Source organism: Scyliorhinus canicula, chromosome 7 (genome assembly GCF_902713615.1).
Source record: "Scyliorhinus canicula chromosome 7, sScyCan1.1, whole genome shotgun sequence".
Taxonomy (NCBI): Eukaryota; Metazoa; Chordata; class Chondrichthyes; order Carcharhiniformes; family Scyliorhinidae; genus Scyliorhinus; species Scyliorhinus canicula.
In genome coordinates this window covers 48,602,300-48,624,154 of record NC_052152.1, presented here as the reverse complement: position 1 = coordinate 48,624,154, position 21,855 = coordinate 48,602,300, and the positions used below count along the sequence as shown (strand labels likewise).

The 21,855-nt window shown below is 47.3% G+C and overlaps 1 protein-coding gene across 4 annotated transcripts in view; it reads left to right on the top strand.

The window, feature by feature from the left end:
* The window catches only part of spag17 (sperm associated antigen 17), a 349,272-nt gene that overhangs the window by 111,573 nt on the left and 215,844 nt on the right, over window positions 1-21,855 (top strand). For all 4 annotated transcript variants that reach the window (XM_038801961.1, XM_038801962.1, XM_038801964.1 and 1 more), the window contains 4 exons: window positions 11,008-11,091; window positions 12,006-12,082; window positions 16,694-16,804; window positions 19,311-19,465. In XM_038801961.1, coding sequence (XP_038657889.1) covers window positions 11,008-11,091; window positions 12,006-12,082; window positions 16,694-16,804; window positions 19,311-19,465 — 427 coding nt within the window. The remainder of the gene's footprint in view (window positions 1-11,007; window positions 11,092-12,005; window positions 12,083-16,693; window positions 16,805-19,310; window positions 19,466-21,855) is intronic.

Below are 21,855 nucleotides of genomic sequence, written 5' to 3'. Positions count from 1 at the left end.
TTGATTTCTCCTTTTATAAACAATGGCGTATTTCCCGACCCCTCAGTCTTGGTTCTATTAATAACCCCACAACAGACTTGAGTTGTGGTGAACTCAGAGGTTAGTTAGATCGATCGAACAGTACAGCACAGAACAGGCCCTTCGGCCCTCAGTGTTGTGCCGAGCAATGATCACCCTACTCAAACCCACGTATCCACCCTATACCCGTAACCCAACAACCCCCCCCTTAACCTTACTTTTTTTTTTAGGACACTACGGGCAATTTAGCATGGCCAATCCACCTAACCCGCACATCTTTGGATGTGCAGTTTGGAAGTTTGGAAGTTTATTCACATGCATTCAAAACGCAAGAGGGGTGTCACTACATGGCCCCCCTTAATTTCATACAATAAATAAGTAATAGAGAAAGCAAGATTTACAGAGGAAAGATGACAGAATAAAGAATTATTGTTTCGCGCAGGTCCAGAGTCCAGAATTAAGGTCCAAATGGTGCATTCCTTCATAGAGGTCAACAGTTCAAAACTGATGCTGAATATTTCACTTTTCTAGTAGTGATAACTTCCATGAGATAGGCGTGTAGATATCAATTAGTCTTGTAGGCGATGGGTATAGAAATTCAGATATTTTAGTAGAAACAGTATGGTTGGCATTCAAACCTGAACAGAGTCCTTTTTCTGTGTTACTGGTTGTTAAATGAAAGGTTGCAGACTCATTTGCAGTACTGCAAGACAGTATAACTGGTTCTTCCAGCTAAGTGACCATGTCACATGAAATGAAATAAAATGAAAATCGCTTATTGTCACGAGTAGGCTTCATGAAGTTACTGTGAAAAGCCCCTAGTCGCCACATTCCAGCGCCTGTTTGGGGAGGCTGTTACGGGAATCGAACCGTGCTGCTGGCTTGCCTTGGTCTGCTTTCAAAGCCAGCGATTTAGCACAGTGTGCACATGACTCCCATCTTTCCAATTTAGCTTTGATCTTTGCCTGGGTTCCTGAGATTGCTAATGTTCCAACCGTTAAGAATTTGTAAGGAACATTGCAAGGTTCTTTGTCCTAGCAGACTAGCCATAGCTGATGAAATAGTAACGACCGCTGTATAATTTCCTTTCAATTTGGTCTCTGTAGCCCACAGGGGTTGTTATCGTCTCTTCAGTGATAATGAGCCTCAAATTTATTTGTTACTGCCAGATTAGCTCCTAGTGTTCGACGGTCACAGTCAAACATGGGGTCAATCATTTTCCAGTTGTCCAGTTTTTAAATTTTAGGAACTAGCCACGAGGATATAGATTTTTTTCCCCCAAACCTATAGTGTGAGGTCTTTAGCCTGTTACAATTCAGTGTTTCGTCATTTTGGGAATTATGTAGTAACCGTCAACAGCAGCAGGAAAAGAGAGATTTAACTTTTTATATTGTGATAAATGAAGGTTTAGAATAGATACTTCCTACGAAAGGAGACAAGGATGTACCCACAACCGCCACGACAGACACTACTGGAAGACCTACTGGACGCAAGTATCCTAGAGAAAGGGAACTGTAGCGACATGTATGACCGACTGGTAGAAAGGGACGACACCGTACTGGACGCAACAAGAATGAAATGGGAGGACGACGTGGGGATGGAGATAGGGTGGGGACTTTGGAGCGAAGCACTGCATAGGGTCAACTCCACCTCCACGTGCGCAAGGTTCGGCCTGACGCAACTAAAAGTGGTACATAGAGCCCACTTAACAAGAAACCGTATGAGTAGGTTCTTCCCGGAGGTGGAGGACAGATGTGAACGGTGCCAAAGAGGCCCGGCCAACCACGCCCACATGTTCTGGTCTTGCCCCAGACTTGTGGAGTACTGGACAGCCTTCTTCGAGGCTATGTCCAAAGTGGTGGGGGTGAGGGTGGAGCCATGCCCGATAGTGGCGGTCTTCGGGGTTTCAGACCAGCCAGATCTATTCCTGGGGAGGAGGGCGGACGCCCTTGCCTTTGCCTCCCTGATCGCCCGCCTTAGAATCCTGTTTGGCTGGCGGTCAGCAGCACCGCCCAGAGCTGCAGACTGGCTGTCCGACCGCTCGGAATCTCTCCAAATGGAGAAAATCAAATTCGCCATCAGAGGGTCAGACGACGGCTTCCACAGAACGTGGGAGCCATTCATGCAATTGTTCCAGGACCTGTTTGTGGCCAACGAACAAGAGGAAGAATAGTCGGGTGGCCAAGAATCAGGGGAAAATGGACGGGAATCGGGGGGAGGTAGCCGGGGGGGGGGGGGGGGGGGGGGTGGGGGGGGGGGGGGTTCGTTATGGGTGTTTGACGGCAAGCTAAGGCCCAAAACCAAACTATAAATAAATGCCTATAAACATGTGCCTCGGCCATATTGGGGAATGTAAAATATGTATGCCGGCTAAAGGGGGCAGCCACAATTGTTATTATGAAGATGCTTACCTGTAAATATACATGTTAATTTTTGCGTGTGTTTTTTTTTCTTCTCTAATGATTTGTAATATGTTGTATATAAAATATGAAAACTCAATAAAAAAACATTTAAAAAAAAAGAATAGATTACCCAGGAAGCAGTGGAGGGAGACTTTGGGATCGCACTAAATGGATATTGGATAAATATTTGATGGTGATGCTTGTTGGCATGTAATGTTTTTGGAATGAACCAGATGGATTATCTAATTGTTTCTGAACCTAACCCTTCCGATATTTCTATGTGCTCAAGCACATTATTAACTCGGCTAAGATAAGATTATTGGTACAGAGCAAAATCTACCCTTTCCTTTTGTTCTTTCAGTTCCTACTACTATTCTGGGACTTCTGCATGTTCACATTAACTTGGAATATATATCTGAGGTTTACTTTAAATATATGCTGACATTTCAGAACTCTGCCACATATGTATTATTCTGCACCAAGATCCTTCTATCACCTTACATATTCCATCCACCCTGTCCTTCCATTGAAACATTACTTTTGTTCAGAGCAGCAAGATGTAGAATTAGTTTTGTAAGGACCCTTCCTGTTGATTCTCTTATTTTCCCTTTCTTTATTTTTGCTGTTATCATTTTGATCCATGGATGCTTAATGGACATATAACTTTAAGTCGAGCAGGGGAAATGAGAAACTCAAAAGTTACAACATAGAACACTCTGCTAAATTTTGGACAGCAGAACTCAGTCTTTTCGGCACCCGAGAAATTGGCAGGACTCGATTCGATTGGTAGGCTGGTGATCAATGAATTAGCCAAAAGACGGTATTCTGCTCTGTAACAGCCAATGATTGGGTCCTACCCGAGTGGGATGATTTTCAGAGAGCAAGGAAACTTTCTCACTCTCACTCTCCTCCCCCCCCCCCCCCCCCCTTCATTTCTCCCCTCTGCATCTGTCTGTTCTGTGTGTGTTGTGTACAGAGGGTGGGAGGAGTTTAAGTGGAGGGTTAGATCATAGATCATAGAATTTACAGTGCAGAAGGAGGCCATTTGGCCCATCGAGTCTGCACCGGCTCTTGGAAAGAGCACCCTACCCAAGTTCAACACCTCCACCCTATCCCAATAACCCAGTAACCCCATCCAACACTAAGGGCAATTTTGGACACTAAGGGCAATTTATCATGGCCAATCCACCTAACCTGAACATCTTTGGACTGTGGGAGGAAACCGGAGCACCCGGAGGAAACCCACGCACACACGGGGAGGATGTGCAGACTCCGCACAGACAGTGACCCAAGCCGGAATCGAACCTGGGACCCTGGAGCTGTGAAGCCATTGTGCTATCCACAATGCTACCGTGCTGCCCTTGTATTAAATATATGCTGACATTTCAGAACTCTGCCACATATGTATTATTCTGCACCAAGATCCTTCTATCACCTTACACATTCCATCCACCCTGTCCTTCCATTGAAACATTACTTTTGTTCAGAGCAGCAAGATGTAGAATTAGAATAGCCCTTAGGTATTGGGTAATGTTAACCTGTTGTATTTTCTGCATATTTAATTATAATTATTGTGATGAATAAACTTAATTGTGTTTAAATTTACAAACCTGGTGACTGTAGCCATTGGGCAGCTAAGGGCCAAAGACTTTGGATATTTTTCTGAGCAATATTTACTTTTTTCAATTGTGTTGTGACTCCGGGTCAAGTGGGTCAAATTGACTACACACTAGCCCAAGGGGTAGTAATAGTTTTGATGCAGCTAAGAAATAGCAAAGGAAAAAAAATCACTTATAGGAGTAGATATAAGCCTTCGAACAGTAGCTAAGCTATAGGACAGAGTATACAGATGAAATATGGGGCAGTATGAAAGATACTGCAATAATCATGGGTGATTTAATCTTCATATGAATCAAATTGGCAAAGGTAACTTGAAGATGAGTTCATAAGAGTGTCTTCAGGGCAATTTCTTAGAGCAATACATCTGGGAACCAACCAGGAACCACACTATTTTAGACCTGGTATTTTGTAATGAGACATGATTAATTAATTACCTGATAGTCAAGGATCTTCTGGCCAACAGTAACCATGATACGCCAGAATTTCACATTTAGTTTGAGGGTGAGAAACCCCGGGCCTAAGACCTAGGGCGGTATTCTCCGCCGGCTCCAAAAATCACGGAGGCCGTTGTGAACTCGGCTGAGGTTCACAACGGCCTCGGGGCCCACTCACCGCACCTAATTCACCCCCACCCGGGGGGCTAGGAGCGGGCCCCCGTCATTCCCGGCCGCAACCTCGGCCGCCGGAAATTACGCCCGAAATTACGCCCGAACGGCGCTTTGCGGATGTCATCCGCGCATGCACGGGTGACATCAGCGCGCAGACGACGCGAACCAGCGCATGCGCAGTGCCGTCTTTCTCCACCGCCGCCCGGCAAGACGAGGCGGCTTGATCTTGCCGGGCGGCAGAGGGGAAAGAGTGTGTCCGGTTTGGACGCAGGCCCGACGATCGGTGGGCACCGATTGCGGGCCTGTCCCCTCCGGAGCACAGTCGCGGTGCTCCCGTCCCAATCGGGCCCCTGGATGCTCCAAACGGGCATCCGGTGCCCGTTTCACGAATGCAGCGACCAGGTGTGGTTGCTGCCGTGGTGAAACGGGCGTGAAGGGCCGGCCGCTCGGCCCATCGGGCTGGAGAATCGCCGTTCGCCGTGAAAAACGGCAAGCGGCGATTTTTCCGAGAAGTAGGGGAGAGAATCGCTGGGGGTGCCGGGGGGGCATTAAAAATGTCGGGAGGCCCTCCACGATTCTCCCACGCCACGTGGGGAGCGGAGAATTCCGCCCCTAGTGTCTCAAACTTAAATAGAGACATATAAAAGCGTATGAAGATAGAGTTGGTTAACGTGGTTTGGGGGAGAAAATATTAAAAGTAGGACTGTGTGGAATTGGCCATTTAAGCAGTTATTTCATAATTCGCAACAAATATATATTCCATTGAAAAAGAAAGACTGCATTGGATCCATCATTTTTGGCTATAGTATCACATTGAAAGGAAACATGTACAATACTATGAAAATTAGTGGAGGGCGGCACGGTGACACACTGGTTAGCACGGTTGCTTCACAGTGCCGGAGTCCCAGAATCGATTCCCAGCTTGGGTTACTGTCTGCATGTTCTCCCCGTGCCTGCCTGGATTTCCTGCGGGTGCTCGGTCTCCTCCCACAAGTTCCGAAAGACGTGCTTGCTAGGTGAATTGGACATTCTGAATTCTCCCTCTGTGTATCCGAACAGGCACCGAAGTGTGACGACTAGGGTATTTTCACAGTAACTTCATTACAGTGTTAATGCAAGCCTACTTGTGACAATAATAAAAATTATTATTATTATTAAATCAGAAGACTGGGAAAATCTTAAAAACCTGCAAAGAATTGAAGTATGAGAAAAGCTAGCTAAAAATATAAAAACAGACGGTTGGGGTTTCTCCAAGTGTATAAAAAGGAAAAGAGTAGCTAAAGTGAGTGTTCATCCCTTGGCAGGTGAGACTGGGGTATTTATTGTGGTAAAAAAGGAAATAATGGAAGCATTGAATTCAGTATTTTATATCAGTCTTCACTGCAGAAGATTCAAAGCGTATCTGAAGAATGTTGAAAATCAAGAGGAAATAGAGAGAGAGGAGCTTAAAACAATCACAATCATGAGGGAAAAGGTACCGGGAAAACAAATGAGTAAAAGGCTGACAAGTCCCAGGATCTGATGGCCTGCATCCTAGGATTTAGAAAGAAATGACTGCAGAGGTAGTGCATGTATTGGTTGTAATCTTCCAAAATTCCATGGATTCTGGAAAGGTCACTGTAGATTGGAAAACCACAAATGTAGCATCTCTATTCAAGAGACAAGGATGACAGAAAGCAGGAAATTATAGGCCAGTTAGTTTGACCTCTTTCATAGGAGCTAATAGCAGGGCATTTAGAAAATCATAATACAACCAGGCAGAGTCCACATGGATTTGTGAAAGGAAAATTGTGTTTGACTGATTTATTAGAGTTATTTGAGAAAGTAGCAAACAATGTGGAGAATAGAGAACCTGTGATGTGGTGAATTTGGATTTCTAAAAGGCATTTGATAGAGTGCCACATTATAGGCTACTGTATAAGATAAGAGCTCATGGTGTTTGGGGTGATGAATTGGCATGGACAGAAGATTGGCTAATGAACAAGAAGCAGAAAATCATTACATGGGTAATATTCAGATTGACAACAGTGCCACAGGAATCGGTACTGGGGCCTCAACATTTACAGTCTATATTAATGCCTAGGATGAAGGGACTGAGTGTATATTTGCTGATGATACAAAGATAGATAGGAAAACAATTTGTGAAGAGAACACCAAGGGCAGGATTCTCCAACCCCACGCCGGGTCGGAGAATCGCTGGGGGGCGGCGTGAATCCCGCCCCGCTGCTCCAACACTGGCTGCCGAATTCTCCAGGTTTTCGGGCGGGGGCGGGATTCATGCCGCACTGGTCGGGGGCCGTTGGCAGCAGCCCTCCCCTGGCAATTCTCCGGGCCCCGATGGGCTAAGTGGCCACCCATTTTCGGTCAGTCCCACCGGCATGAAATGGACATGGTCCATCATGGCGGGACCTGGCTGGTAGGCCGTCTACCGGAGTCCTCGGGTAGCACGGGAGGATCCTACCCGGGGGAGTGGGGGGGGGGGGGCATGGTGGCCTGGCCCGTGATCGGGGCCCACGATCTGCGGGCAGGCCTGTGCCGTGGGAGCACTCTTTCCCTCTGCGCCGGCCTCTGTAGGGCTCCGCCATAGCCGGCGCGGAGAAGAAACCCCTGCGCATGCGCAAGAAGATACCAACGGTTCTGTGCATGCGCAGGACCACGGCGGCCCTTCGGTGCCGGTTGGCGCAGTGCCAACCCTTCCGCTGCCGGCCTAGCCCCCGGAAGTGCGAAGGATTCCGCAACTTCCTAGTGGCCCGACGCTGGAGTGTTTCGGGTCGTTCTTGGCACCAGCGTCGAGCCATCCCGCCGATTGCGGAAGAATCCTGCCCCCAGTGTCTTGCAAAGGGATATAGGTAGATTAAGTGATGGGACAAAATATTGGCAGATAGAGTGTAATGTGCAAAAATCTGAGCTTGCTTACTTTAGTGTGAAGAATAGAAAAGAAGAATATTATTTAAATGGAGAGAGAGTGGAAATCTGTGATACAGATGAATCTCTGTGACCGAGCACATAAATCACAGGTAAATGCAGGTGCGACATGTAATTCGGAAGACAAATGGAATTTTGGCCTTTAGTGCGAGGGAACTGTGTGTAAAAGTAACAAAGTGTTGCTAACATTCAACATACTAACATAACATACTAACATTCAACTGTACTGTGTACAGTTTTGGTCTCCTTACTGAAAGGGGGATATAATTGCATTGGAAAAAGTTCAAAGAAGATTCAGTTGGCTGCATCCTGGGATGAAGGGGTTGTCTTAGGAGGAAAGGTTGATCAGATTAGGCATGTACTCATTGGAGTTTAGAAGAATGAGCGTGATCTTATTGAAATATACAATTCTGGGTAGATTTGACAGAATGCTGGGAGAATGTTTCCCCTTGCGGGGGAGGATAGAACTAAGAGGCACAGTTGAAAAAGCAAGGGGATTCTTTTCTGTTTGACTTTGGAATTCTCATCACCAAAGAGCAGTGGAGGCTGGGTAATTAAATACATTCAAGGTTGAGATGGACAGGTTTTTGATAGACGAGGGATATGGGGCGGGATTCTCCCCCCCCGGCGTGCCACATTTCTGCCCCAACCGGCCGGCGGGATTCTCCGTTATGCCGGCCGGTCAATGGGGTTTCCCATTGTGGGTCAGCCCCATACCATCGGGAAAACCCCGGGCGCCGGCATAAAGGAGAATCACGGCGGCGGAGAATCCCGGCCATGGGGGACAGGCAGGAAAGGCTGCTGCAAGATCAGCTGTGATCTTATCAACTGGCGGAGCAGGCTCAAGGAGCTGAAAAGCCTACCCCTGCTTCTATTTCTTAAAATCTTATGATCTTATAATTTTATATCTGGATGTTCAAGCCCTTGAGGCCCCTGCCAAAGACCCATTTAGGGCAGAATGCTACCATCAGGAGACATGGCAATTCGTTGGGCACTGTTTGAAGGGGTGAGGGAATGTGAGAATGGAAAGTGAATTGAATGGAGTTGCCACTTCCATGTATCCTTTTGCCATCATCCAACATCACATCACTCTTCCCACAGTGTTGCAGACCTGATTAGTGAAGCTGTAATGCCACAGATACAATATTTATCGTTGTTTAAAGTGGCACAAAAATTAACATCCAAGGTCTGCTTGGTCATGATTTGCATGGACTCGTTTGAGAACCGCCATGAAGCTGGTCTCACTCCATGGGTTGCCAACCTTCCAGGTTTAGCCTAGAGTTTCCAGGAATTGGAGACTAATTTCCAAGATATTGCTGCTTGCAACCCTGGAGAAAAAAAATCACAGGAACATTGAAACAGATTTTTTTTTAAAAACATTCCTCTTTACCAATTCTAGAAATATTGAAAATTGGGGGGGGGGGGGGACAGCTGTTTGTTTGACAGTGATGCATCGTCCAATTGAATAAGGAGTGTTTTTTGCATTCCACTTAGCATAGGAAAGGGGTGTGTCATCAGAATGGATGTGTTTGACGTAGTCTACTTGGAGTTCAGCAGGGCTTATGATAAGGTCTCACATGGGAGACTGATAGTGAAGGAAAAAGCCCATTGGATCCAGGGAAATTGTGATTTAGGACTGAGATGTGGAGAAATTTCTTCAGTCCAGGGGTCGTGAATCTTTGAAATTCCCGACCACAGCGAGTTTGGATGTTCTATCATTTAATATTTCTAAGGCTGAATTGGACACATTTTAGTGTCCCATGGAAGAAAGGGATATGGGAGTGAGTGGGAAAGTGGAGTTGAAATCAAAGAGCAGCCAGGATTGTATTGAATGGCAGAGTGGGCTCAATGGGCTGCATGATCTACTCCTTCCTATTTTTTATGTTCTTATATTACTGTATTTTCTGATGTCAAGCATGTGGGAAGTTACTGAGACAAAATTGAGATTAAAAAAAAATAACAAACAAGTAACAAGATTAGCAGGAGTCCAGAGACATTGTGGTGCGAATGGCCACATCAGAAATATTGTTCACCAGAGATCAGTGGGGCTATCCAAATGGTAACATCTGAAGGCAAGGAATTTGAATGAGGTGGACAGCAGAATACACAAAGGAGAATATCAAAACATTAACAGTATAACTGTGGCCCCCTCATTGAAGAGGCAGGCTAGTTTTGTATCCAACAAGCATACAGGCAGTTCGAACTATGATCCAAGTCATGGTGGCCTGTTACCTATAACATTTAAAACCACAGCAGATTGAAGAGACTCTCCCCTAAAAGACACAGTTTTAGAACAAAGAATACAGCGCAGGAACAGGCCCTTTACTTTCCAAGCCTGCACCGGTCATGTTACCCACAGCATTTCCTTGTGCCGTATCCCTCTATACCCATCTTATCCATGTGTTTATCAAGATGCCTTTTGAATGCCGTTAATATATCTGCTTCTGCAACCTTCCCTTAGTTCTATCCTTCCCCGCAAGGGGAAACATTCTCCCAGCATTCTGTCAGAATGCCCCTCATAACCTTGTAGACCTCTATCAGGTCACCCCTCAACCTCGTCTCTCTAGTGAAAACAGTCCGAGTCAATTCAGCTTCTCCTCATAGCTAACACCCTCCACACCAGGCAACATCCTGGTAAACCTACTCTGCACTCTCTCAAAAAATCCTGGTAGCGTGGCGACCAGAATTGTGCGCAATATTCCAAGTGCGGCCGTACCAAGGTTCTATACAACTGTAGCATGACTTGCCAGTTTTTAAACTCGATGCCCCATCCAATGAAGGCAAGCATTCCGTTTCGTGCCTTTGCTGAGCCAGGAAGAGACATTTTCCCACTCTTGGTCTCCTAAATGGTATTGTGTGGTAACTAATAACTGGATTTAACCTATAGAGTTACTAAAGTTGGATGTTGTTTGAGGAAATGGGTGTCTCAAGTGAGTTCAGGGCACATGGGCATACTTTGGGAACAAAGAGCTAACTTCAGATAAAATGGTGCGTTTAGTTATTCATATACCTAAGTTTCATAGTGTATGTTAGTCTTTTGTCATGTGTTTTTTTCCTTTCTTTTACTTTAATAAATATTCTTTATTAATTATTTACACAATGACTGGACTGGTTCCTCACATTATTCCAAACAGAAATGCACCACAAAGAGCCAGTGTTTCAAGTTACTCTTCGAGATTTTGAGACAATCTTGCAGTTAACATCAGCGGGTTCTTAACACTGGGAACATTTGTAAATTTTCCAGTGTTTTTCAATTTTTTATTAATAAGTCTGCACCTATTTCCTCTGTATGATAATGGAATATTACTGGGTGTTGGAAATTAAAACACTCTGGGAAAACATTTTATGAGCAAATACCTTTTGAGATAACTGTTGAAAAAATACAATTTAAGGTTTTATACTCAATAGCAGAGTTATTCTGCTTTTCTTTTCAGAGGGAGCAGAAACTTGCCCTTTTAAGTTCAGTGGTAGCAGGCCAAGAAAAAACAGCACGTCTTCCATGGAACAACCCTGTTCAGGTATAAGTCACTCCTTGCACCTAATTTATGTGGCCCATTGAAAAGGAATAAAGGACTATTTCAAAGTCTGTGTTTAAAATAAAAAGATTGTGAGACACTTAGTAGTTTCTGTAGGTTTTGTAAAGTTGTCGTCTGAATTTGGTAGAGTTGAGGAGCATGATCTTCTCTCAGTAAAGCCCTGGTAGTAACTTTATTTTGAGTTCCTGAGCTAGATTCATATATTGAGCAGAATTGGGTACAATTTTCATGGGGGATTATCCCTTATCATATGCTCTAATTTGGTTAAGCTATTTGTTGCTTTGTCATTTTTATTAGTATAAAGAAGGTACACTTAGAGTAATATTGCAAACCCGTGCTGCCGGTCAACTACAAGTAGAGCATAATGGAAATTCATAGAATTTACAGTGCAGAAGGAGGCCATTCGGCCCATCGAGTCTGCACTGGCTCTTGGAAAGAGCACCCGACCCAAGCCCATACCTCCACCCTATCCTCATAACCCAGAAACCCCACCTAACACTAAGGGGCAATTTGGACCCTGAGGGCAATTTATCATGTCCAATCCACCTAACCTACACATCTTTGGACTGTGGGGGGAAACCGGAGCACCCGGAGGAAACCCACGCACACACGGGGAGAACGTGCAGACTCCACACAGACAGTGACCCAGCGGGGAATCGAACCTGGGACCCTGGCGCTGTGAAGCATTTGGGCTATCCACAATGCTACCGTGCTGCCCCTCACCACATTCAACCACATCATACCAATTAAATTACTGGAATATCATGAGCACTGTACACTGAATTTCTGACATGCACTGCCAACAGGTGAAACAACTTGGCACTAATGCATATTTGTTAATTATTTCTTCATGGTATCCAATGTTACAACAACTAACTTCTTAAATTAATTTTCAGTGCATTTTGAACATACTTCTGAAGTGGTTGGTGAGAAAAACAGGAAAGATAGTTTAACAGATGCGGAAGATAAAAAGGTACAATTATAAATAATATTAATATTAATGATGTAAATTAAAAACTGAAAGGAGTATCTAAAAAGTCTCAGGCTTTATTAGAAGAGTGGGGTGCTTCAACAAACCAGCATTTAAATCAGAGTAACATTCATATTGAGAGTATTTCAGGAGATCACAGGCATGTAAGGTGCGATCTAACGGCCATGTTAGGCCCGGCGAGGATCCGTCCAAGCTGGTTAGATCGCGGGAGAGGCCGAAATCGGGATCTGCGATCTGCGGCAGACTCCGACTAGTTTCCAATCCAACTGGCCCACTCACATGGGTGGGATCCGGTTCCCGCCGAGACGTGATAATAAATCAATAATCACCAATTCAGGCCAATGTCCATTCCATTAACATCCCTTTCGAACAGCCTCCCGTGATCTAACCCAGCGATTGCAGGAGGTAATTAGCCATATCCAAAATAGGGCAATCAGCCCTTGGGGCTCTGGAGCTGGGGAGGCAGGGCCTGGTTGGGGGGGGGGGGGGGGGGGTGGTTGAGCATCATCAGTGGGTTGGGGGGGGGAGGGGCTCAACATACACGGGTCCAACAGGCCACACCCCCAGATTGTGTGCACCTGTACCAGGGGCAACTCCAGCCGCTGCCTGTACATCCCCACCGAACAGCCTAGGACAAACCCCTACCGAGGTAATATGGTGAAGGTCATTGTAATCCCCTCTGACCGTGGTGGCTGCTGCCTGTACAGCTGAAGACTATTGCCAATTGGAAATTGGCCTGGTTAGTTATATGAGCACTTCACAGCTCTCAAGTGGATTCCCGTGGGTAGATGTGCCATGTCGCAGGCGAGTATTACTACTTTGCATCCCAATCAGACTGTGTGGCTTGAGCACCTTGTCTGAGCACTGGAGGGGTCAACACCAGAGAGGCATCAGCCAACAATCAAAAACCCAAGAGCTGGGTCTCAAGACAGAGGATATCCCCCCCGAACAGAGGGTGAGTGTGTCAAGCGGGGAGGGAACCTGAGCCCAGTCAAAGTAATGCTCCCTGCATGAGTCTGGGGTCCACTGCCCAGATGCCCCTGCTGTGGCCGGGGGTGCATGTGCAGGGCGGGGTCCTCCAGCACAACCGTTTTGTTGAATGGCACCCGGTGAAATGGCAGGGAACGTAAGGGTGGAGGAGGCCTGGGGGACCCAATGGTCCTGGGGCGGAAGTTCTGATGTTCGGTCTCTTACCCTCTCCAATTCCTTAGATATCAGATTGTGGGTGCACCACAATTATTGTGCACCCCACAGCACCTTCCCTCGCAACGCTGGTGGAAGGCCAGACGCCGGAGAAGACAGCAGCAGCAGTGTCGACGGAGGCGCGAGGCAGCAGTCCATGTGCAGAGTCCCGTCCCACACCCCGAGGACCCGGCTGCCCAACAGGCCAGGGAGGGACCCTAAAGGAGGAGAACAGCAATGGCCCAAGGTGTCAAAGCATCGCTGGTCATTCAAGGAGATGTCAGACAGCACGTACGACAGGAGGCTCCGCCTCAACAAAGGGATGATGCGGTACCTGTGCCATGTCCTAGTGGACTTGGCACCACGTGGAGGAGGAGGTTATCCACTCCTGCTAGCTGGGAAGTTTGCCGCAGCCCTGAGATTTTACGCTTCATGTTCATTCCAGAGCTCAAGCATGGACTTGCGCTGCATATCTCAACCTACAGCCCACCAATGCGTCCGTGAAGTCATGGATGACCTGTTTGGCTGGGCAGCTGACCGTATAAATTTTGACCTGGACCAAGCCCAATAAGATGCCCTTGCAGCAGGATTCTCTGCCATCACCAGGATGCCCCATGTCCAGGGGGTTATAGATGGCACGCATATCACCTTGCGCGCACCAGACGGTCCAGAAGTGCCCTTCATTAACAAGAAGGGGTTCCACTCCCTTTACGTCCAACTTGTATGTGACCACCACCTCAAGATCATGCACGTATGTGCGTACTTCCCAGGGAGCATCCACGACAACTACATCCGGGGGCACTTGGAGAACCTGGCATCTTCGAGGAGGGGTTGGCTCTTGGAGGATAAGGGGTACCCGCTGAGAACCTGGCTAATGATGCCAGTACGGAGGCAAGAGGCCAATGGAGAGACCCATGTATCGAGGCCCATGAGGCCACCTGGGCTGTCATTGAGCGGTGCATCTGACTGCTGATAATGGAGTTTTGATACCTCATCACTCTGGTGGTGCATTGCAGTACACTCCCCAAAGGGTCAGCCACTTTGTGGTGGTCTGTAGTACCCTCCGCAATCTGGCTCAGTAGTGGAGCAAAGGGCTGGAGGTGGGACATGCGGCCTCACCCGAGGAGGACAATGAGGAGGGGCTGGAGGACAATCCTGGGGAAGACCTGTGGGAGCAGCTGGAGGTTGGAGGATAGGGGGCAGCGACTAGGGTCCGGCTTGCCTGGTGGCCTCATCCTCACCCTCTTCTCATAGGACATAGCTTTGTCTGTCATCTCACCGCTCTCCTTTACCACCCACTACCTCTCCCCCCTCCCCACTCATCCTTCCCCATCCAACCCACCTCTCCATCACATGCCTCGCCGTGCCACCCTGTTCAGCCTGCTGACCTCACGACAAGCCTTCGTGGTTCTCAGCCATGGCCATCACTAACTGAGCAACGCCCTGGCTTTCCACTGCACTCGCCACCCTTGCAGTATTGGCCCAAGTGCCACGCATTGCCGGCACTCTTTCCTGCGCCTGTAACCTTTAAGACTCCTCCAATCATCTATGGACCCACTGGAGTGATGTTGACATCCCCTTTTGATCCTCAAGGCCGCAGCCTTGCATCTGGATCAGCTCCTGGATAACCTTGTCCAGAGGCTCGGCATCGGACTGGGACCCAGCAGGATCCTGGGATCCAACAGACCTCTGACTGCTGTCCTTCTCGGATGTTCCTGCCTCTACCTGATGTGCATCAGCATCTGTGTGGTGCTCACCAGGTTGTGCCCCAGAAACCTGTCCACTACTTTCGCCCACCGAGGTGTGTGTCTCTGCACTGGTGGAAAGTGGGGATGACAGCTATGATAACTCAATGGTGGCATCCTCCGAGGTATTCTCTTGTATGCAGGTGGTGGGGGTGGCAGCCCGGATGGGCCAGCACCAGGAATGGGATAACCCGGATGGGCCAGCACCATCGGATGGAGATCCTGCAGGAACATAGAACATACAGTGCAGGAGGCAATTCAGCCCATCAAGTCTGCACCGACCCACTTAAGCCTTCCACCCTATCCCCGTAACCCAACAACCCCTCCTAACATTTTTGGTCACAAAGAGCAATTTATCATGGCCAATCCACCTAACCTGCATGTCTTGGACTGTGGGAGGAAACCGGAGCACCCGGAAGAAACGCACGCAGACACGGGGAGAACGTGCAGACTCCGCACAGACAATGACCCAACGTGGAATCAAACCTGGGACAGTGGTGCTGTGAAGCCACAGTGCTATCACTTGTGCTACCGTGCTGCCCACAATGGAGAACGGACATGTGGTCAGTGGGAGAGAAGGATCATTATGTCTGGCATGAACAACTGATGTTTAACAGGTCACCTGGGTGGGGATTTGTGGATCCTCACCCCTGCGGCACAGACCGAGCTCTACTTTGGTGACCACTCTGTTCTCGGTCACTCCCACGACCTCCAGGGCCCATTCCTCATAGTGGGTGAGGACTGTGATGTCCAGCACCCCGCTGCCAGTCTGGGCCCCCTCCTGCTGATTGTGTACCAACCTCTTCTGCGGGGACAAAGAGAGGGCATTGTGAAAGACATGCTTCATACAATGGCGGGGGTCAGGCATGGGCACCGCTGCTGGGCATGGGTGGGGTGTGCCAGTGGGTGCACGAGTGAGCTGGGGCACAGTTTGCTGGGGAAAGGGGGTGCGCTGCCAACCACTCGGTCATCAGCGTGCAGTCCAGGGGTGGCAGGCTGGACCGGTGCCAGGGGGCCGATGCCAACTCACCCATGCGGACAGGTGAGGGCCGTTCAGCTTCTTTCAGCACTGGGTGGTGGTCCTCCTGTAACACTCCCAATGCTGGCGGCCACTGCCACTGCTTCCCAGGCAGCATTGGCTGACCCTCCGACCCCCTCTGGGGAACCAGTTGCGACTCCACCGCATTCAGCAGTCTGGCCAGGTCGGCACCTCTGAATCGTGGTGCAGATCTCCTTGGTGGCATGGGGTTTGTTCAGAGGGAGCGGTTTAAGAGCTATTCTCCCTCGTTAGCAGGGAGCTGCTGGGCGGGGTCCAGGAAAATCAGCTGGTAGGACAGCCATTTCGGACGTGAAGCCCATGGGGCATCATTACTGCGTTAGATTACGGTTGTGGTCTCGCCGGGTTGGCCGTCGGAAAACTTGCTGCTGCACTAAGTGCTTCTCCCGTTAGATCGCACCCACGGCCTAATTTCCAAGATACGCTGGCTGCCTGTCTCCATTGTGAGAACCAAATCACTGAATTATTCCCATTGTTAATAAGTCCATGTATGTTCCTGTTGTTCTATGCTGTTTATTATACTTTATTTTTAAATTGCAAGCAAGAGGAGTGATCTGCTGATCTCATACTCTTGAAGGATAAAAAAAATTGTGGTTTTTTTTCTTTTAGGATAATGCTGACCACCTAAAGATTGATATAAAATATATTAAAAATCTACAGCTCCGATCACTGGTGGAATGGTGTTTTGCTGAGCAGCATGATCCATTTGTATTGATACAGGTAACCCAAATGTCATATTGTTAAGCAGAACCTGAGGGTTACTTTCAAATTAACTTAATAATGAGATTTTATACAATTTTACTAAAGAGATCAACAAAGGCATTCAAAGAAAATTAGACATTACTAGAACTAGACTGTTCACACCTGTCATATGTGGCAACGCTACATAGAACATACAATCCAGAAGGAGGTCATTTGGCCCATCGAGTCTGCATCGACCCACTTAAGCCCTCACTTCCACCCTATCCCCGTAACCCAATAACTCCTCCTGATCTTTATTCGTCACTAAGGGAAATTTATCGTGGCCAATCCATCTAACCGGCATGTCTTTGGACTGTGGGAGGAAACCGGAGCACCCGGAGGAAACCCACGCAGACATGGGGAGAACGTGCAGACTCTGCACAAACAGTGATCCAGCAGGGAATCAAACCTGGGACCCTGGCGCTGTGAAGCTACCGTGCTAATCACCTGTGCTACATACTGTCATTGCTTTGGTTCACTGTTTAGAATGCACATCCAGATCACTATGATTTGGACGAGGAAACTAAATGTATTATATCCAAATTTGCAGATGATACAAAATTGGGTGGGAGGGCTAGCTGTGAAGAGGATGCAGAGATGCTTCAGCAGGATTTGGACAGGCTGACTGAGTGGACATAAACATGGCAGATGCGGTATAATGTGGATAAATGTGAGGTTATCCGCTTCAGTAGCAAAATAGGAAGACATTATTATTTGAATGGGTGTAAATTGAAAGAAGGTGGATACTCAGCGAGACCTTAGTGTTCTGACGCGTCAGTCGCCTCCCCCCCCCCCCCCCCCCCCCAGGCCACCACACGACCCTTCCACGCCGAAGTCCCGCCGGCTGAGAGCAGGTTAGAATGGCGCCGGCGGGCTCAGCGTTTCCACGATGGCCGCTCGGCCCATGCCGGCCCAAGAATCGGCGGGCTGGCCACGTAGAGCGGCCCGCGACCGGCGCCGCGCTACCCACACCGGTGTCAATGGTGCCGATTCTCCGCTCTGTGGAGAATCACGTGCCGGCATCGAGGCAGCGTGGCACGATTCGCGCCAGTCGCGGGGATTCTCCGGCCCGGCCCCGGGCTGAGAGAATCCCGCCCCTGGATTATTATATGCAGTTTTGGTGTCCTTATCTGAGGATGTTCTTGCTATGGAGGGAATGCAGCAAACGTTTACCAGGCTGATTCTTGGGATGGCAGGACTTTCTTATGAGGAGAGACTAAGACGGTTAGGATTATATTCATGGGAGTTTAGAAGAGTGAGAGGGAGGGCAGCATGGTGGCACAGTGGGTTAACCCTGCAATCTCACGGCGCCGATGTCTTAGGTTCGATCCTGGCTCTGGGTCACTGCCCGTGTGGAGTTTGCACATTCTCCCCGTGTTTGCGTGGGTTTCGCCCCCACAATCCAAAAAAAGTGAGTATGGTATGTGGATTGCCCCTTAATTGGAAAAAATGAATTGGGTACTCTAAATTTTAAAAAAAGAAGAGTGAGAGGGGATCTCATAGAAACTTACAACATTCTAACAGGATTAGACAGGGTAGATTCAGAGAGAATGTTCCCAATGGTGGGGGAGTCCAAGACTAGGGGTCATAGTTTGAGAATAAGGAGTAAGCCTTTTAGGACTGAGGTGAGGAGAAATTTCTTCACCCAGAGAGTGGTGAATCTGGAGAAATCACTACCACAGAAAGTAGTTTAGACCAAAACATTGTGTAATTTCAAGCTCTTGGGGCTAAAGGGATTGAGGGATATGGAACGGATATGGGGAGAGGCGGGATCAAGGAATTGAACTTGATGATCAGCCATGATCATAATGCAGGCTCGAAGGGCTGAATGGCCTCCTCATGCTTCTATTTTCTATATTTCTATGTAATTAGGTGTACCTCTGCAGAGGACAAAATAAGTACCACACAAAATTATGAAAAGATTCTAACCATCCTGTCATTTTGTCTCAAACCATTTTCAATACCAATAAGCTTTTAGGCCTGTATGATTAATTTTATCCATTGATTTATCCTTGCTTTGCCAAATGCTTACATCTTAATATAGTGAGTAGTTTTAACACATGTTCGATAGTCTGTCAACGTGGTGTCTTCCTTCCATTAAGTGTACACGATGACATTAGTACTACTTCTAGTGAATACTCAGCAGTTCACCATGCAAAATCAAAGCCACACATAAGGGGCTGGATTCTTCGGCTGCGCCCACCGCAAGATCGCCACGAACGGGACGCGGACCATGTAAAGGTCCATAACCCTGGATGGGAATTTCCGGTCGCCGGGAGGGCACGGCCGAAGAATCCTGCCCAAGGTTATGTTATGTGTCAGAAAGAATGCAGGCTTGCACATGGAAGTAAAATATTTCCATTGACTATGTATTAAGAGTATCTGGAAGTAGCGCAAATTGTTTGAATCTGGATCATCAGTAAAGAAAATTACAGCCAGTGTTCCCATTTTTATCAATATAAACATGCAGTATGTATTATTGCAGGTTCTTCAGGAAGCTATTCAGTTTTATAGGTGTGTGGATACATACTACTACAGCCAGGACAACTCTATATTATTGGTCTTACATAACCCCATGAATAGACGACGCCAGTGCAATCAATCCTGGGAAACTGCCCTTCATTCCAATGTTGGGTTCAGGTGTGTATTCCTGCAAACCTGAATTTCTGCTTAACTGAAAATAGCTCATTTTTTAAATTAACCCTCTTGGCTCAGTAATGTGTTAAGAGAGCATTATGTCTTTTATGTTTTGAACTCCGTTCGGAAGCAGCTTTAGAAGTGATGTAACCTAACATATTTTAAACTTGAGAAATGATTTTAAGCCAGTGACATTAATAATGTCAGCATGATTCTAAGTGAAAATCGTGAATTTAGTATACTAAACAATTTGTTCTGTTCCATCTGTGTTTTGTTCCAATGTGTTTTGTTAATGTGTGGATCAGGCAGAAATGCTCACTATCTTGAATGTATGCATTATCCAGCACTCCAACAGCAACTTGATATTTGGGCAAAGGTCCACCCATTATAAACAAGCATTAAAGGAAAACTGGTTAAAGTGTCAATTTAAATGTAAAGGGGGAAAGAATTTTAATGTTTTCCAAATAGCTTTCAACTAGTACTTAGATTATTAATGTATTTTTTTCTAACCCATTCTTCGAGCAGTTAGTGAGTAGAATCTTCTTGTGAAGGTTTTTAAAGGTGGAAGAACTGAAATGGGAGAAGTTGCAGAATCGTTCTTAACAGCACATAGAAACTAAGGGCTGGATTTTAACTACCGAGGCAGGACATTACTCGGGTGGCACAGTAGCACAGTGGTTAGCACAGTTGCTTCACAGCATCAGGGACCCGGGTTGGGTCACTGTGTGCAGAGTCTGCACATCCTCCCTGTGGCTTCGTGTGTTTCCTCGGGGTGCTCTGGTTTCCTCCCGAAATACATGCTTGTTAGGTGAATTGGACATTCTGAATTCTCCCTCAGTGTACCCGAACAGGTGTCGTAGTGTGGCGACTGGGAGATTTTCACAGTAACTTAATTGTAGTGTTAATGTAAGACTACTTGTGATACTAATAAAGATTATTATTATTGTTACATTTCCCAACTTGGTAGACCCGCTTGGATATGAAAGCCCCTTGCACACAATTTTCAGTCTAGTGGGAAAGGGGGTGGGGGACATGATTGAGTTAAGCCTGATGCTTTTGGAGGCAAGCCACAAAGACAGGTGACTACCGAGACATGGTGGTTAGAAGGCTGCCTCAGTTCCCTGAGACTTTTCCCAGTTTTACAAAAAGTTGTTAGGCCATCTAGCCCTCAGTCAATGCCAACATTTACTCCTCATGCACCTCATAGCTACTCAACCAGCATACATTATGGACAGATCTCATCATTAAACTTCGAAGAGATCTCACTCATAGATCAGTCAGAAGGTCAACAAGCCGGGGGACCAGGGAGTGGATGGGTAGGGAGCAGAAGGGTTGCCAAGCGGAATAGAGGGGGCTCGGCAGGTTGTGATGGCGGGGTGCTTGTCAAGTGGTGGTGGTGAGGGGGGCTTGTCAGGTGGTGGTGGTGAGGGGAGGGTTGTCAGATGATGGTGGAGGGGTGGTGGTGGCAGTGGAGCTTGTTAGGGGGTGGTGGTCGGACAGGTCTTGTTGGGTAGTGGTCGGGGCTTTTTTGGGGCCTTATTCGGATTTGCCCATGGGTAGTCATGTCAAGTTGGAAGTAGTTAAGTGATTGAGGGAGTGGGGTAGTTGGGTTGAGTCAGGAGTTGGCTGGGGGTTATCATTGGGTTGAGGGATGGTAGGGTGATCGAGGGGTAGTCAGGTCAGGAGGTTTATGGGGTCCGGAGGTAGTCACAAAGTGCTGGGGAATGATTAGGGGGTCAGGATATTGTAAGGAGTCAGTGCAAATGATTGAGGAGTTTGTTCTGGAGCTACACAGAAGATACACTAGGTTTTAATCTGTTTAATGTTTCAGAACTGTCCAGCATCTCTGATTCAGAGACATTAGTGGAGGGTCCTGTGAAGCAAGGAAATATCTTTGCCTCTGCCTCACTGATCGCTCGTCGGTGGGTTTTGTTGAGGTGGAGGTCAGCTTCTCCACCCTTTGCCTCAGTGTGCGGGGGAGATCTGCTGAAATTTGTGACCCTAGAAAAGGTGAGGGGTGAGCCGAGGGGGTTGAAGGGGGGTTCTACAATTGTTGGGTTTGTTCATCTTGCACTTTCGGGAATTGGTTACCGTTGACTGTTGAGGAAAGGAGTGTTTTTTTTGTTTGTTTGGAGTTGTTTTTGTACAATGAAAACTTTGAAAATGTGTTAATAAAAATAAAAATCCTGTTCAGATTTTTGAGATACCTTACCGTTATAAGGTAATCTGAGGTACACTGAGCACCTTCCAGGACTTAAGCCCATTCTTTCATCTTCGCAAACAATATGGAGGGGGGCAATTCTCCGTGGGCTGATGCCGAAATCAGGAAAGGGGATTGGGGGGAGAATCGGTCATGAAGATAAATTGTGGGGAGCGCCGGGCATATGGTAGAT